Source organism: Equus caballus, chromosome 17 (genome assembly GCF_041296265.1).
Source record: "Equus caballus isolate H_3958 breed thoroughbred chromosome 17, TB-T2T, whole genome shotgun sequence".
Lineage (NCBI taxonomy): Eukaryota > Metazoa > Chordata > Mammalia > Perissodactyla > Equidae > Equus > Equus caballus.
The window spans coordinates 70,804,046-70,819,618 of NC_091700.1; the positions used below are offsets into that span (position 1 = coordinate 70,804,046).

At 37.1% G+C, this 15,573-nt stretch overlaps 1 protein-coding gene across 39 annotated transcripts in view; it reads left to right on the forward strand.

The window, feature by feature from the left end:
• The window catches only part of SCEL (sciellin), a 272,928-nt gene that overhangs the window by 222,905 nt on the left and 34,450 nt on the right, over positions 1-15,573 (forward strand). For 10 of the 39 annotated variants that reach the window (XM_070240352.1, XM_070240353.1, XM_023621706.2 and 7 more), the window contains 11 exons: positions 3,516-3,560; positions 4,751-4,810; positions 5,110-5,169; positions 5,816-5,875; positions 7,195-7,254; positions 7,776-7,835; positions 8,211-8,267; positions 9,332-9,391; positions 13,537-13,596; positions 14,228-14,287; positions 15,210-15,269. In XM_070240352.1, coding sequence (XP_070096453.1) covers positions 3,516-3,560; positions 4,751-4,810; positions 5,110-5,169; positions 5,816-5,875; positions 7,195-7,254; positions 7,776-7,835; positions 8,211-8,267; positions 9,332-9,391; positions 13,537-13,596; positions 14,228-14,287; positions 15,210-15,269 — 642 coding nt within the window. The remainder of the gene's footprint in view (positions 1-3,515; positions 3,561-4,750; positions 4,811-5,109; positions 5,170-5,815; positions 5,876-7,194; positions 7,255-7,775; positions 7,836-8,210; positions 8,268-9,331; positions 9,392-13,536; positions 13,597-14,227; positions 14,288-15,209; positions 15,270-15,573) is intronic. The other 29 variants (XM_070240356.1, XM_070240365.1, XM_014732144.3 and 26 more) reach the window with 9 other exon arrangements.

Below are 15,573 nucleotides of genomic sequence, written 5' to 3' on the forward strand. Positions count from 1 at the left end.
GGTTTTGACCTTGTTCCAAATCCCCAGTCCTGTATTTATGTTGCTGGCTCAGATCTGTACCTCTCAGTCTCCCCAGCACCTCGATTTAGAATGTCCTAAGCCATATTCAACTTCATTCTCAAATATGCTGTTTCTTGACTTCTCTTTGTTCTTTCATTCAGGTAAGCTCATCTTTCTAGACTCAGTCTTGATTCTTCCATGTCTTATCTCCTCTATGTAGATCAGGAATGTATAGATTAAATGTCTAAAATACCCCTCATGCCCACATGGCCTCACCCTAGTTCAAAGTATCGTTGATTCCACCATCAGTTATTAGAGTAGCCGTAGCTGTCCACATTTACTTACACTTCTTCAGTCTCTCCTCCCACTAAACCCATCACTGCCAGAGTTTTCTTCCTAAGATTCTGCTTGAGCAATCACTCCACTGGCTCCCCTTTGCCCATTCAATTACTTATAACTTCATTCAAGGCTACCTGGCTCCAAATTAACCTTCCAGAGTTATCTCTGACTTCACCCTTACATTTACCCTACATGCAATACCAAATTAAACCACTTCCTTTCTACAGTTTCCAGATACTCTGCCTTTGTTTATGCCACTGAACCCACATGGCAGACTTTTCCATCCTCAAAGCTACCATATCAATCCATCCAAGTCTGACCCACTTTTCAAGATCCAGATCAAATACCACCTCCTCTGTGAAGTCTTCCCTGAATGATCCAGTGAGATGTGACTTCTGCTTCTCTTAGTTATTAGAGTCCCACTATTCATGTTTTATAACAACTGATTATATTTGGTGTTTTTTCATGGTTTTTATGTAAATGTCTCATCTTCTCTATCATCTGTTTAATCTCTTAGAGTAGATATTTTGTCTTATTCACTGTATATCATTTGCAGAATCTGACATGATGCTTTGTGCAAAGTAGATGTTTATATAATGGCTAATGGTAAAATAGTGATGAGCAGTGAGAAACCATTGAGTAGAAAAATTCCATAGTTTAAATCGCATACCTACAAAAATGTCCTTGCCTAATGAAATTTAGCAATGCTAACAGTGTTGTTAGGGGTCGTGGTCTCAGTCAAAAGAACTGAAGAGAAGAAACAGAAATAACACTTAGCTTTTCTGTGCAAATTCATAAACAAAATAGGAGCTCTGAATCTAGACAAGGACTCTAGAAAGTATCCTGAGTGTGTCTTTTCCATTTCTCCTCTTGCCTAAGTGTCTAGATCTCTAATTTTATTTCTTTATTTTCGTCTCAGGTGATAGTTTGTTTTTAATAGAGATTGGATAGTTTTTTGGTGAGTGATCAGCGTGTTTGAGGGAGAGATAGCTGAGTGATGCTGAAGGGAAATTACGGTTTGGCATTAATCGAACAAAAACATTGAGAGCCGTAGTTAGTTTAACTGTCCTGTCCTCTCTCCCTAGTCACATGCACGAATTCCACAGCCAGATACTTTCTTCACAGGGAGAAGTTGCTGCTTTGACAGGGGCCAGGGGGAAAGTCTGTTACATCAACACAGCCAAGTATTGTTACTGTGGGCCGTCCGTAGGGACTAGAAATAGCTTTATTTATCTGAGCTGCTTTTTGTGATATTCCTTTGTGCGATAGACTTATTCCTATCTGATTAACAGCATTTAATTTATTGCAAGTGCAGTGGTGAAACTTAATATTCAAAGCTTTCATCAGTGTAAGGTCATTTTAAAAGCTCAACTGCTTGGTTCAGAATGCAATCTCCATTTTATTTAATTTACTGCAGAGTGTCTTCCCGTGATTTGGGCTAATTTTCTTGTGATAAACATGAGCAACCCCAACTCCTGATAATTTCATCATTGTGACTCACACCAGTCAGGAAGATCTGGGGCTAAAATTTACAGGAGTCTTAGGTTTGCTTTTTCCCCTGGGGACAGGGACAAATTGGAAGCCTCAGTGTTGGAAGGTAGAGTTTCAAGCAAGAAACAACAGTGGGACATTGTGTCAGGGGACCAGGCAGCATTTGTCCCATACAAGGATAGAATGTTGATCATTTTCTTTCTCAGGGTCAACAGCTTGTGTATTTCAGAATTTATTCTCAACCTTCAATCCTACCATTGAATGTGTAATATCACTTGAAAGAGTTCATCTGTGTGATGGCTGTTAATTTAAGGTGTCTTTAGGATCTGTAAGAAGACTGCCTCAGCAGCTATTCTGGCAATATTTTGTGCCAGGCATCTTCAAAGCACATAAGTGACTCAGCAACTATACATCTTTAAAGCTGAGCCAAAGTCTCAGTCTCTCTAAGTGCAGTTTAACAAATTAGATATTGCAAGCATTTATTAAATGAAAAATTTTGTATTGACTGGAAACTGTTTATGATAATGGGCAAAATTAATTGAGAGCTTATGAATTGCCAAGCATTATGCTAAGTGCTCTATATTCATTAGATTATTGATTCTTTTCCTAGGAGGGTACAATTAGTATTCTTATTTTACAGATGAAAAAATTGAGGCAGCAAGAGGTTAGGTAACTCACCTGGAGTCACCAACTAATAAGTGGTGAATCTGGATTGGAATCCAGGTATCCCTCACTTGGGGTCCTGAATGTGTAGCTACTGAGTTTAACACCAGCGATGAATCAAGAAGAAAGAGAAACACTGAGAAAGTGTGGGAAACGTGATTCTAGAGCAAGAAGGGAGAACCAAGATTTGTGAACTGAAAAACTGGATGAGGGAGGCTAGAGAAATGGGAGACAAATGGGTGGACAGAAGAGGAGAGGACGTACTATGAGGAGTGAACAGGAACAAGAAACCCACAGAGGCTGCCTTCATAGGGCAGGGAGCAGAGCTCATTGGTTCTAAGGGATATTCTGGAACGAGGGGTTTAGCTTAAACAGGTTGCTCCTGAAGAAGCAGCCAGAAAGTTGCGGTTCTCAAATATGGAAACAAGATAGCAAATTTAGCTGATTTGGAATGAGGTAGGAGGAAAATTCAAGAAAGAAGCCAGACTTCCTGATGAACAAGTGTTTTCCAATAGCTACTTTATGCAAGTACATTATGCAAAGATAGAATCTATAATTAGTCAATGTACCCATATTTGTTGATTCCATTAAAATCGTGTATTAAGCATCTACTGTGTGAAAGACACTGTATTGAAGACTGAAGAGGATACAATGTAAAATACGGCTCTAAATTTTAAGTGGTGGGGGGACGGCGGGCAGGGGCATTGACATGAGACAATTGTACAATTGCTGTATTGCTGAGTATAGTAATGTAAGTGCCATAAAGGAGAGGAAAAAACCCCCCAAATGCTGCAAGGGTACCAAAAATATAAGGGACTCTATTCAGTCTGAGGACTGGGAAAGATTTCTTGAACAGGGAGGTGTGTGAGGAGAACCTTGAGAGAGAGACAGGGTTATTGAAATGAAAAGGTGGGACACGTGTTGTATTTCACAGAACATGGAAATAGTTGTTTTAAGGTGAATCTTCCCTTTGAGCCTGAGCAGATTTTCACTGATGTAGGATTTTTTTTCTCTTCCAAAAGTGAAGAACTGGATAATCTCATCCAAATGAGCAAAAGTTTGAATAGGTAAGATTTTAAAACATCTGTTTTTGCTTTAGTACTCACTTGCGTATTGTGTCTTCTTATGTCTCTTCAGCATTATGTGAAGACCCACATACTGGGCTCGTTAAAGGTAGCCTACAAATCTTGAATAAAAAGCTTGTAGAAATCATCATCATTTCATCGTGATTATGAATGGTTATTACAATCTAAAGATACTAATATTAAAATGTTTTTAATTTTCATACTCCATTTGTTTAGTAAGGCGGTTATATAAGTAAACACATTTCTCTTCCTGAAATATTAATATCTTAGTATGTAAATAGAGTTTGGTTTGGTCACTGAATGCTTTTAGTTTTAACATTACAAAAACCACTTTTTATCTTAGTTAACATTCTCTGCTAATTTTGAATCGTTTATAATTACATATTTTAAAAGTTATGATAATTGAGGTTTGTGTTAGAGGTGTGTGCAATTTTCATCATCTCTCTGTCAGCTTGCACACTAACATACTCAATGGGCAGGGAACAAAGAGGAGAAACAAAGCAAATGCCAAACTAGTTAATTAGTTTGAGGGTGAAAAGTTGTGGTTTTCATACCTCATTCTGACAATAATGATCTGTATGACTGACTATCAACGATTCATGTAAATGGGCTGCTTTTTAGTTTCCTCATTTATAAACAGAGGAGGCATTACATCAGGAACCAGAGACTTCATGGCCTCTTGTGGCTAGGCAGGTGTAAATGAGCAAAGGGGGCTGACTGTGTGAAGCACAGGGCGAATCTCCTGTCCACAGTGACCAGCTGTTTCTCAGCTCCCACTGATGGTTGACGTGTGAGAATTTGAGCCCAACGTTGCGGGACATTTTCAGCAGATCCTAAAAATTCCAGTTTCTATGTGTCGTGGCCAGCTTTGTAAATATTGGCTCACATTAAAAACAAAAACACTCCATGAGCCCAAACAACACATCTGTGGACCTCTTACAGATTATGGATCCCCAGTTTGTATCTTTCCTTTATTTTCTCTAAGGTCCACTGCAATTTAAATTTTGAGTCTATGAAAATACCTGTTTAGAATAAAGCAATTTCAAGAATTGTGGCTCATCTTTCCCAACCAGCTTCTATTTCGTGTCTTAGATGTAAACTGCTCTATGCTTCCATAGAGTTAAGTATCTGTTGTTACCGCTGACAAGGCTTTTTGTTCAATATATTTAAAGAAACCAAGGTCTTGATGGTCTCTTCAGAACAAATCTTAAGGCAGAGCAAACAGAGAAAAGGTAAGTGCATCTGTCTCTAACCTGAAAATATTAGTTCCCAGATTGCTTGTTTGATTCTTTCAGACATTAGCTGGAACGGAGTTGTATCCTCTGGCATGAGAATGTACTGGCAGATGGGGTAGCACTCTCAGTATTGTACCTTTAGTTCAGATATAATTGCCCAGAAAGATTTCTGCTCTTCTATTCGATAAGTAAATGAGCAATTCATGAGGAATGTTTACTGTATCTGACCTTTTAAGATACCACACAATTTAATTTCAACATTCAGTCTTTTATTTGAATTTCCTTGTGTTTTACAGGGCCAAAAGCCTTGAAAATCTCATCTTTGTGAATACCCGGACAGACGAAAACGGCAAAGGGTAAGATTTGATTAAAACTCTTACAGGCCTCTTTTGAGTCCTAGACTGTATACCATTTCCTGCGGGAGACCTCCTGCTCAGGACAAAGGTCAGATAGGCTGGTGGAAAGGGCCCCCCGTCAAGGACTGGAGATGAGTCACTGTCTTGGTGCTGGCTCTGCCACCAACATCAATCTGGGTGACCCTGGACAAGTTGCTTAACCTCTGGAGACCTTTGTTTCCTCATTTCATAAAATGGAGGCCATGAACTAGATGATCTCCAAGTTCCCTTTTATATCTAAAAATGAAAGAAATCAAACTTGTTATTATGAGTAGTGGACAATAGGCTGCTTTATGAACTAAATATATTTACTAGAAGACATTTTGATGCTGGGAGCATAGCCCCTCACCACTGAAGTCTTTATAATGTACTAAGACACTTTGCAGTTGGAATCTTGATTGAATCACTTCATATGTGTATTTCAGATATATCTGTAAATATCTCAAGGTCAAGAGCCATGCTTTTATTTATTTTGTATCACAAAAAGAGTTAATGAGTGATCAGTAACTAAATTGAAAGCATCTAAGAGTTTAACTTATAGTTCTGGACTGATATTGATATACTAGAAAATGAGTTACATTACTCATATTATTTTTTGTCTTGAAAGAAACCAAAGCCTTGACAGTTTCATTAAAGAAAATCCCAGAACAGTCGAGAATGACAAAGGGTAAGCATTTATAAGATCTCTATTGTGTTTTCTCTAGATTCACTGTCTACCTTGTATTTCTTAGTCATTAAATTTGCTTTCCTAATGCAATAATTATTTCTATTGTCTTGGTTATCTTTAAAAACCATTTTTCTGTGCTGGTCTGTGCACAGAATGGTATTCTGGTTTTTCAAGTCTGTCTTGGCAGATACATTCTCAACCCTCTCTGAGGTAGAACATTTAACAAAGTCTATATAATGAAAAGTGTTGGCAATAACAATCCCACAGACATTGAATGCTTATTAACAATACATTACTATAATGAAAATGTGCAAGCATTATTATGGGTGAATTTTTTTCAAATGGAGAACAGATGAAGTGGGAAAGCAGTCAATTCTCTGTAAGTGGTTATATGAGTTTTACAGGAAAAGATGAGATTTCAGATATTTAGGAAATGAAGTTTGGAAAGTTCCACAAAAGTGATGGAAAATAGGAAAAGTAGGATGAGCATCACAAGTAAATTGAGAAGTGATTTGTGACCTGGGATAACTTGATAGCAACCAGGCTTTGATGCAGGAATGACTGATCTCATTGGTGTAGTAGGGAGAGTCCATAGTTCCTTTTCCTTCTTTCCTCCCTTCCTCCCTTCCTTCTTTCTTATACTGAAAGAAACTAAAATATCAATAGTCTTATCACAATGAAATTGGAGACAGATAAAAACGGCAAAGGGGAACCCTTGGACAGTGGGGAATTTAGAGGAATTAGCTTCCATGTTCCCTAAAACTTTTAAGCTATTCCTGTGTGAAAGTTTTATTGGTTGTGGCCAATTTATATAAAGTCCTGGAGCCATCAGAGTTATTTCCACTTTTCCAAGGTTACTTCAGAACCTTGAACCTTTTGTTAAAAATGACTTGTCTAAATCTTGAAAGTGTTTAGAAAATGTTGATCATCTGATTTTTACCCCTGATGTGAATGATTTTCATGTTTAAAGAAGACAATATCTCAACAAATGGATTAAAGTTAATTTCCTACCCACCCACCCTCAAAGGACAAAGAAAGCAAAAGCTGAGACTAGGAGGAACTTTTACTTTTCAATTGATTTCATCATTACTGAGTAATAGTTGGTAGCTTACTGTTAGGATAGTTAGCATTTCTCTTCAGCATTTTGCGCAAGAAGAGCCACTTGACTTAAATATTTCTAAGGACTTCTGATGTTTTAGATACTGACAACATCTTACTCCTGTTGTGAGAAATCTGCTGTTGTCATAGAAATTGAATCGTTCTCTCTCTTTTTCTCTCTGTTGCTCTGCCCTCCCTCGCTTTCCCCCAACGTTATAAAGAAATCAAGGCCTTGGAAGTCTTATTAAAGTTAATCAAAGGACTGACAAAAGTGAGAAAGGGTAAGTAAAGCTCCTACCTTGATGGGGCTCTTTTTTTCAGGTTAGCTTTTTACACCTCATTAGAAATAGGAGTGTTGTGCTTTCCTCTGTCACAGATGAACTGTTGCACTTTTGGCCTATCAGAGATAATAGGCAAAGGGACACAATGAATCCTGGTCCCATAGGACCACATGTCTGAGTTGCATTGAAGTAAGTGCAGGAAAACCTGCTAGATAATCTCTTATTCTATGTTTTCTTAAGTAATTTTAAAAATGAGCCAAATCTTATATTTAAGTTCAGAAATAAAAAGGACAAAATTGCAAAGTGAGAGATACATTGGGAAGATTTCCTAAACTGATTTAAAATAAGTACTACTGTAGAAATTAATAAAGATAAGCTAAGGATAATTACATCAAAGGTTTTTCTGGTCATTTGGCCTTGGGAACATCTGACACCCTTTCAAGGACATTCTTGTTTATACAGATGTCAGAGAAAATTGAAAGTAACCTAACTGACATAAGGTTCTCATGTTTTTTCCAAAGAACCCAAGGTCTCAAAACGATTATCAAAGCAAACGCCAGGACAGATAAAACTAGCAGAGGGTGAGAACTGCTTTGATGTTTCTGAAACTCGGTTATTTTCTCCCAGATTAATTGTGTGAACTTCTCAGTGATATTGAGGGGGTTACGTCTTTGAGTTTGCCTTCTCTCTTCTGTGTCTGATCCCTATTGCCCTGATTTTCACTTTGCAGAGTCTACAGTACATTCTATCTAAATTTACATTTATTTATTAGCCCAATAAAATCCTAGAGATTAAACTATATTATTAACAGGCAATTTTTATAACAAAATGAATTTAGTATAAGTATAGTAATTTTCTTCAAAAGCTTGAATTAATCATCAATAATATGGAATGTGTATATATGTATAATATGATGGGAATACTTTGAAACTGATCTAAACTTTTTTTTAAACCAGTGAAGACCTTGATAATATTATCAAAGTGAATCCCAAAGGAAATGAAAATATGCCTGGGTAAGACTCAGTGTCTTTAAATCTGATTTCTCTATGTGACAAATAAGAAGATAAAATGATTTGGCATTTTAACTTCATAACCATATTTTATTAGCATGGAATTGGACAATAATGATGGGCCACATGACCTTCCCTTCTTGCTTCCAGTAAAATCATTTGTTTTAAGAATTATCCCAAGATTTAATAGTGAGTTGTCTTTTCTCCCAGATTTTGGGCTTTGGTTTGTTTTTAGAGATGAGTTACTGAATTGAATTTCTTTGTGTCTAAAGAAAGCATAATCTTGACAACATTTTCAAAGTGGATCTCCAAAATCACAAAGATAGCCAGGGGGGCTTGACTAAAACTCTGGTAAACCAATTCTCTAAAGATGGTGGTCTCAGAAGGTAGCCCAGAGGAGGGGCTGGGCAGATACACACACTGGGAGTGAGGACATTCCACCACTTTCTGTCCTCTTGAGAGCTCTGTTGACATGGCAGCATGTTGACATGACATCATACCCAATCATGATACTTCTGTCATCCTCTACTGCCCCTTCCGGATTCAGGTGCTGCCCCTTTTGTATTAGTCAATGCATTTTAATGAGGGTGAAATGTGTCTCCCTGAGAAGTGAGTCATTAATTTTCCTATTATTAACATTATTATTACTATTATTTAAAAACAAAATAGGCAATTATATCTGATTTTTTCAGTAGAAATTTATGTTCTCTTTGAACCCAGTATGGAATTTTAACTAGCTTATATAACTTTACTGCCACCCATTTTGGGGTATTCTAGCAAGACGTATTTGAGGGTAAAGTAGATTTTGTTAAGTAACAAGTTTCACATATACTTACACATTTTGAGAGCAAAACAAAAAATTATATGTTTCTTATTAACAAATAAAAACTTAAATGGTCTTCAGCTCAAGGTGTAAGAGAAAAATTTTCATTTTCATTTAGATCTTTAAAAGTTACATTGACAGAGATCGTGAACTTGAATATTTACCACAATTTTTCCAACCATTGTTCACCTGATTAGTATTTTATTTTAATGACATTCATTAAAACTCATTTTTATATTCAAAGAAAACAAGACCTCAATGGACTTATTAAAGTGAATTCCGAAACAAATAAAAATATCAAGAGGTGAGACATTTAAAGTTTTTTCTTTTCCTTTGGCATTGTATGAGCACTTTGGAATTCTGACTGCTTATATACAGAAGAGTAAACTGAAATTCAAACCAAAACTGAGCTTTCTTTTCCCCAAACACATGTTATTAAGCAATTTTATGCAAATGATACACAGAAGTGATCTGTTGCATTTTATTCTTGGATGAAGTTTGCCATCAGGTAGATTTGAGAAATTAAATGGGAATTTGACCCACTTTCTCTACTGAGCTACGTAATTTCTTTGTATGTATGTATGTATGTATGTGTGTATGGTATAAACTCTAGTCCAGGGGCGGAAGACCAGTGTCTCAGGTCAAGTGGTCAGGCGGGCAAAGTCCCTTCTTACTTAGCCTTTTTGTTCTATCTAGGCCTTCCACTAATTGGATGGGGCCCACCCATGTTAGGGAGGGCTATCTGCTTTGCTCAGCCTACCAATTCCAATGTTAATCTCATCCAGAAACACTGTCATAGATACACGCAGAATGTTTGGCCAAATATCTGGGCACTCAGTTAAGTTGACACAAGAAATTAACCATCATAATGTGTGTATATATGTGTATGTGTGTATGTATAAGTAGCATGTGTGTATAAGTGTATGTGTGTGTATAAACAGTGTATAAGTGTATGTATGTGGATGTGTAAATAGTATGTGTGGATGTGTGTGGGTGTGTGGATGTGTGAACTGTGTGTGCACATGTATAGTGTATTTGTAGGTAGTGTGGTGTGTGTTTAAAGATGAAGAGCTTAACAAAGTGCACTTTGTTAAAAGAGTTCTTCTATGAATTAGCAAGTAAATCTGGAAAGCTTATGTCCTCTTGCTTTTAATTTTTAAAAAAACAGATGGAATATATTTGAAACTGAGCTTGTTGGCATGTTGCTGAAAACAGTGTATCAAATAATTCCATGTGGTTTCCTTTGAACTCCTTTCCATTCAGTTACCTCAGTACATGATATTATTAGTTGATTCTAAAGTGTGTCACCGATGCCTGCAGGCCACTCAGCAGAGCAAGGGCTCGCCTAGATGAAAAGCTGGTGTTCACACTGTCAGGATGTCCTGTTCCCAGCAGTGTGGCATGGTTGAAGGCACAGCGACCCAATAAGTTAGAGACTTGTACAGTTTTGCAACCAACAGACTGAGAAGAAAGCATTAATTTCCTGGCTACCTTGGTGGTTTGAGGAGGTAACCTGAGGTAGTGAATATGAGCAACAAAGGAGTCTAGAAGACCTGGGTTCACATTCTGGCTGTGTCACCAGCTGGCTGTGCCTGCATGTCTCAGTTTACTCATCTACAAAATAGGGGTCATAAGACTATCATGGCTGGCGCGTAATAGATACAAGTAGTTCTTAGCAATAATAAAGATTCACATGAATTATATTTTCTTAGTGATTTAGATACTGTTCAAATACTTAATTTTCTTTGACTCTCCAAGAAAAATCCATGTTTTTCTTTCCAATTTTTATTAAAGAGAATATTTCAAATCATAACCTATTGTTTTTCATATGTTGGTGTGTGTGTGTGCATGCATATGTATGTACAAATGTTTGTATGCATTTATGTGTGTATGCTTGTGTGTGCATGAGTGTATATGTGTGCCTATGAGTGTATGTGAGTGCATATGTATGGGTGTGTGCGTGTCTGTGCAAATGTATGTGTGTGATCGCATACATATGCATATTTGCTTGTGTGTGCATAAATATATGTGTTAGTGGATCTGTGTGCTTTTGTATGTATATGAGTATATATATGCGTGGGTGTCTATGTGTGTGCACCTGTGTGTATGTGTGTAGGAGCATTGCAGTGCATGTGTGTTTGTTTGTGTGTCTATTCATATGTGTGTGCTTCCTGGGAGGTTTTAGGGACAGTAGTTGTCATTTTCTTTTACTACACCTAATTAAATTCTGTAGATATTTTAAAAGTAAAATAAGATTGGGCCAGCCCCAGTGGCCTAGTGGTTAAGTTCAGCAAGCTCCACTTTGGTGGCCTGAGTTCAGTTCCTGGGTCAGACCTACACCACTAGTCTCTTCCCAGGCGCTGACCTACATCGCTTGTCTCTTGGTGGCCATGCTGTGGTGACAGCTCACATACAAAAAGAGGAAGATTAGCAATAGATGTTAGCTCAGGGTAAATCTTTCTCGGCAAAAAAAAAAAAAAAAGAAAAAAAAGTAAAATAAGATCATGCTCCCTCCCTTACTAAAAACTTTCAATATTCTCCCATTTCAGGTAGAATAAAAATCTAACCCTTAGCGATGGCCTTTTACTTGTTCAATATAGCCTAGCCAAATTACTCTTTTTTCTATCCCAGGTTCATTCTTGCCTCAAGACTTCTGTATATACCGTTCCCACTTTGGGAATGCTCTGCCCGCATATTGTCACCTTCTTAAAGAGACCGCTTCTGATCACTGAATATAATTAAGTTGCCACCTCCTCCTCCAACCCCAGCACCGTGGGCACCAGGCACCCTTTTTTATTTTCTTTATAACATATATTGTTATCTGGAATTGTGGCACTCATTTGTATGTTTGATTGTATGTTGCCTGGCTCTCCCCAAGTTAGAATGGAAGCTTCATGAGGGCTAAGCCTGTGTCTATATTGTTCACAGCCATCCCAGCACTTGGGGACAATAGTAGAAGTTCTATAGCTATTTGTGGGTTGAGAGAATGCATAACTATTGAAGATGGATGCACTATGAGGCATTGCCTCACACAGTTTAACTCAAAATATTATTTTACATTACCTCATTAATTAGCATCCTCTTCTTCATTGACTTTATGAACTTTGACATTTAAGTAACCTTAGACTGATATGTGTTTTATTTAATATGTTTAAAGAGATCAAGTTCTCTATAATATAATCAAAGCAAACTCCACAACCAACACAAATATTACAAGGGGGGGATTTACAAGGCATACTCCTGTGTTATTTATTTATGTATTTTTTTGAGTACTCAAATCTGGAAATAGAATCCTGGAAGGTTTTTTTCCCAGTCACTGGCGTTCAAATCTCACATACTTCATTGAGGCAAAAATCAACAAAGGGCAAAAAAAAAAAATAATCAACAAGGAATATTCTGGAGTAGAGTGGTTGTTTCTGTTGGGTTAATTGTTTCATTATTTGCATAAAAAAGATCCAAATTTTTTATTGCTGCTTTTAGCTTAGGTATACAATTCTTAGACATCTGGATACAAGTAAAAACTTGAGTCAACATCTGGTTGCTTCCAAATATCTGTATCTTTGATGTTGTATAGATGCAACCTCAGAGATTTTGTGATACGCTCTTACTCTGGCCAGAAGGCATGGAGAAATAGGGTACATAAGTACCTTCTGTGGATGTTCTTTATCCACATGGCATCCTTTGTAGATCAGAGGAGCATTGCCTGGCACTGCATTTGTGGAAAATACATGTAGATGCGATAAGAAAAGCAAATTTTCATTAAGATCAGAAGCAGATATACTGAAGGGTAACAATAAAATACTGAGGTGTTTTCAGTTACTACTTGGAGTTTTATATTACAGTAAATACATCTTACATTTCAGAACTCTGTAGGTTTTCATCTTCCTATTGTTTGTTGTCACCCAACTAGTCAGGATTTGTAGTTTTAACACACAGTTATAAGTAATAGAAGCAGATCATGGACTTTAACAAAATGGTGTATTTATCTTATTCCAGTGTTGTGAATAGAAAAGCTGCTAACGAATGGCAATTTTACAAAATACAGATTCTCCAAAGTCCAAAAGTCCCACCATGTGTTGGAAGTTGATATGTAGAGGGCGTGCCTTCTGGAATGTTCCATGAGATGCGACTATAGACTACTAAAAAATGTTTAGTGTACCTGGCAAAGGCTAAGAGCGTAGCATTAAATGAATCAAAATAAAGATAGAATGCTAGTGCAGTGTTTGCTAGAGGCCTAATGGCTCCAAGATTAAAATATTGTCTCACTGAGTCTCAGTGAGTGTCAGAGATGTATAAATCCCTACATACTTCTGCATAGTCACTTTTAACATCTTCAAGTCTTTGGCATGATCTATGAGTGTTTTATACTGTTTTCGAATTTCAGTGAATAGTTTTATCCACTTGGTCCTAATCGATCATTAACCTCTTCATTTCTTCTCTGTTTTAAAGGGGCCAGAGCCTTGACAATCTCATCCAAGTGACCCCTGAAGTAAACAGAAGCACCCCAGGGTAAGGATTATGTCTTATCTTTCTTCCTTCCCTGTCTGCATCAATTTGTGGCACTCATCAGAGAAGCTGTGTTGAAAAATCTTTGGATTGGAATCAGAAAGTCTGACCTCCATTAATTACCAGCTGGATGCCTTTGAGCAAGTCCCTTGAACGCTCTGAGCTCAGACATCTTTAGTTCTCAAACGAGATCATAATGTCTGTTCCATCTTTGTCACTTGATTGTTGTAAGAATCAAGTGAAATAATAGACATAAAACCGCTTTAAAGCAAAAAGGCACTACAAACAGAAATTATTAACAAAATATAGTTTAGTTACAGCGGCAGCATTAGATGGAATATTTAGAGAGGCCAGGTGAGAGTTTTTGGCAAGTCATTATGTAGTCCCTGAATTGATTTTTTTAACTCAATCTTGCCCTAATTTCGTTTTGAGGGTAAAATGGGAAACTGAGCCAGAATATCAATGATTTGTATGTAGGTCAAAATTTTTACTTTTTCAAATGAAGGGCATAGACTGGTGTTTATTTTTCTCAAAACTTAATAGTAAAATTCATCTTGAGCACATATATCCTTTCAATTAAAATACTTAATTGATTTAATTCCATTTTTACTTATCATTTTTTTTTTGTTTAAAGTTCCAAAGACCTTGATAACCTCATCAAAGTGGATCCAAGAATGGGAAAAAGTGTGCAAGGGTAAGATTTAATACGCTCCTTTTATTTTTTTCACACTAACCAATGCTTACAAACATAATTAAATTATCATTTCAGCAGACTGACACTGAAGTCAATAATAGTTCAAGAAAAGCCATGCAACCCTCATGACCTCACATCTGGAATGTTAAAGATTTTGGTCAACTGATTTCTAATGTAAGGGAGGTACCCTTTGATTCATTAGATGCACAGTTGTTTTCCCAGGATGGACAGGACACTTTTATTTGTTGATTTGTTTATTTTTCTTAAGTAGAAGGTGGCACAGGCAAGGGGAAAGAACGGAGCTCATAGCCTGGCTCTGCCCCTCACTGACTGTGCGAAATGGGACTGGTCACTTCCCCTGTTTGGACTTCAGTTTTCTCATCCTCAACGTGAGGAAACCGGACCAAGTACGCTCTAGTCACTTCCAACGCTAATTCAGTTACTAAGTTCCAGTAAGATGGGTTGGTGTCATGGAAAAGCACGTGTGGTTTATCTAACATGGAGTTAGATTATTTACCTTTAAATTCCAGCCCTGCCGCTACTACCTACGTGCGAAAAACTTAATCTTTATGTGTCTCAACTTTTCCCTTTGTGAAATTGGAATGATAATGCTTCCTATGGCAAAGGATTGATGGGAGGACTGACTTATATAAATCATGTAAATCACTTAGGACAATGCCCAGCATGTCATGAATTGTCTAAAACCATTAGTTATTGTTTATTATTTCTATGCAGTTATAGTTAGGTCCAAAAGTATATATTCATAGTCAGCACTGAAAAACTGTTGAGGTGATCTCTGTTTTAATAAATATTTTATAATAAAGTATTTTATAAGAAAAAATGTTTCTCAGCTTTAACAAATATTTGCAATCACATGATGTAAATTGACCATGGATCTGATCATTTGTTCCATGTTTTATAGGGCCCAAAGTCTTGACAGCCTCATCAAAGTGGCTCCTGAAACAAACAGAACTAACCAAGGGTGAGGTTTATGGAACTCTTCTCGCTCTCCATTTTTTTTCTATTCAACTTGAAAATATGATAGAATTTGTTGTCACACCATAGAGACAGCCAGTAACGGACCCAAAATCAACAGCTTTCTGTCAGAAACCTGGTGTTCAAGTCCTTGCTCCAGGCTCCCTAGCTGTGAGCTTTAGTGGAGGGGAGGGAATTCCTTAAAATATCTCATATCAATGTAAGATTTATGTCCCACACTTGGGATTTCCTCAAAATGAATTGGGATTCCCCATGAGATGAAACAACATCCCAAAACAATTTCTTAGAGC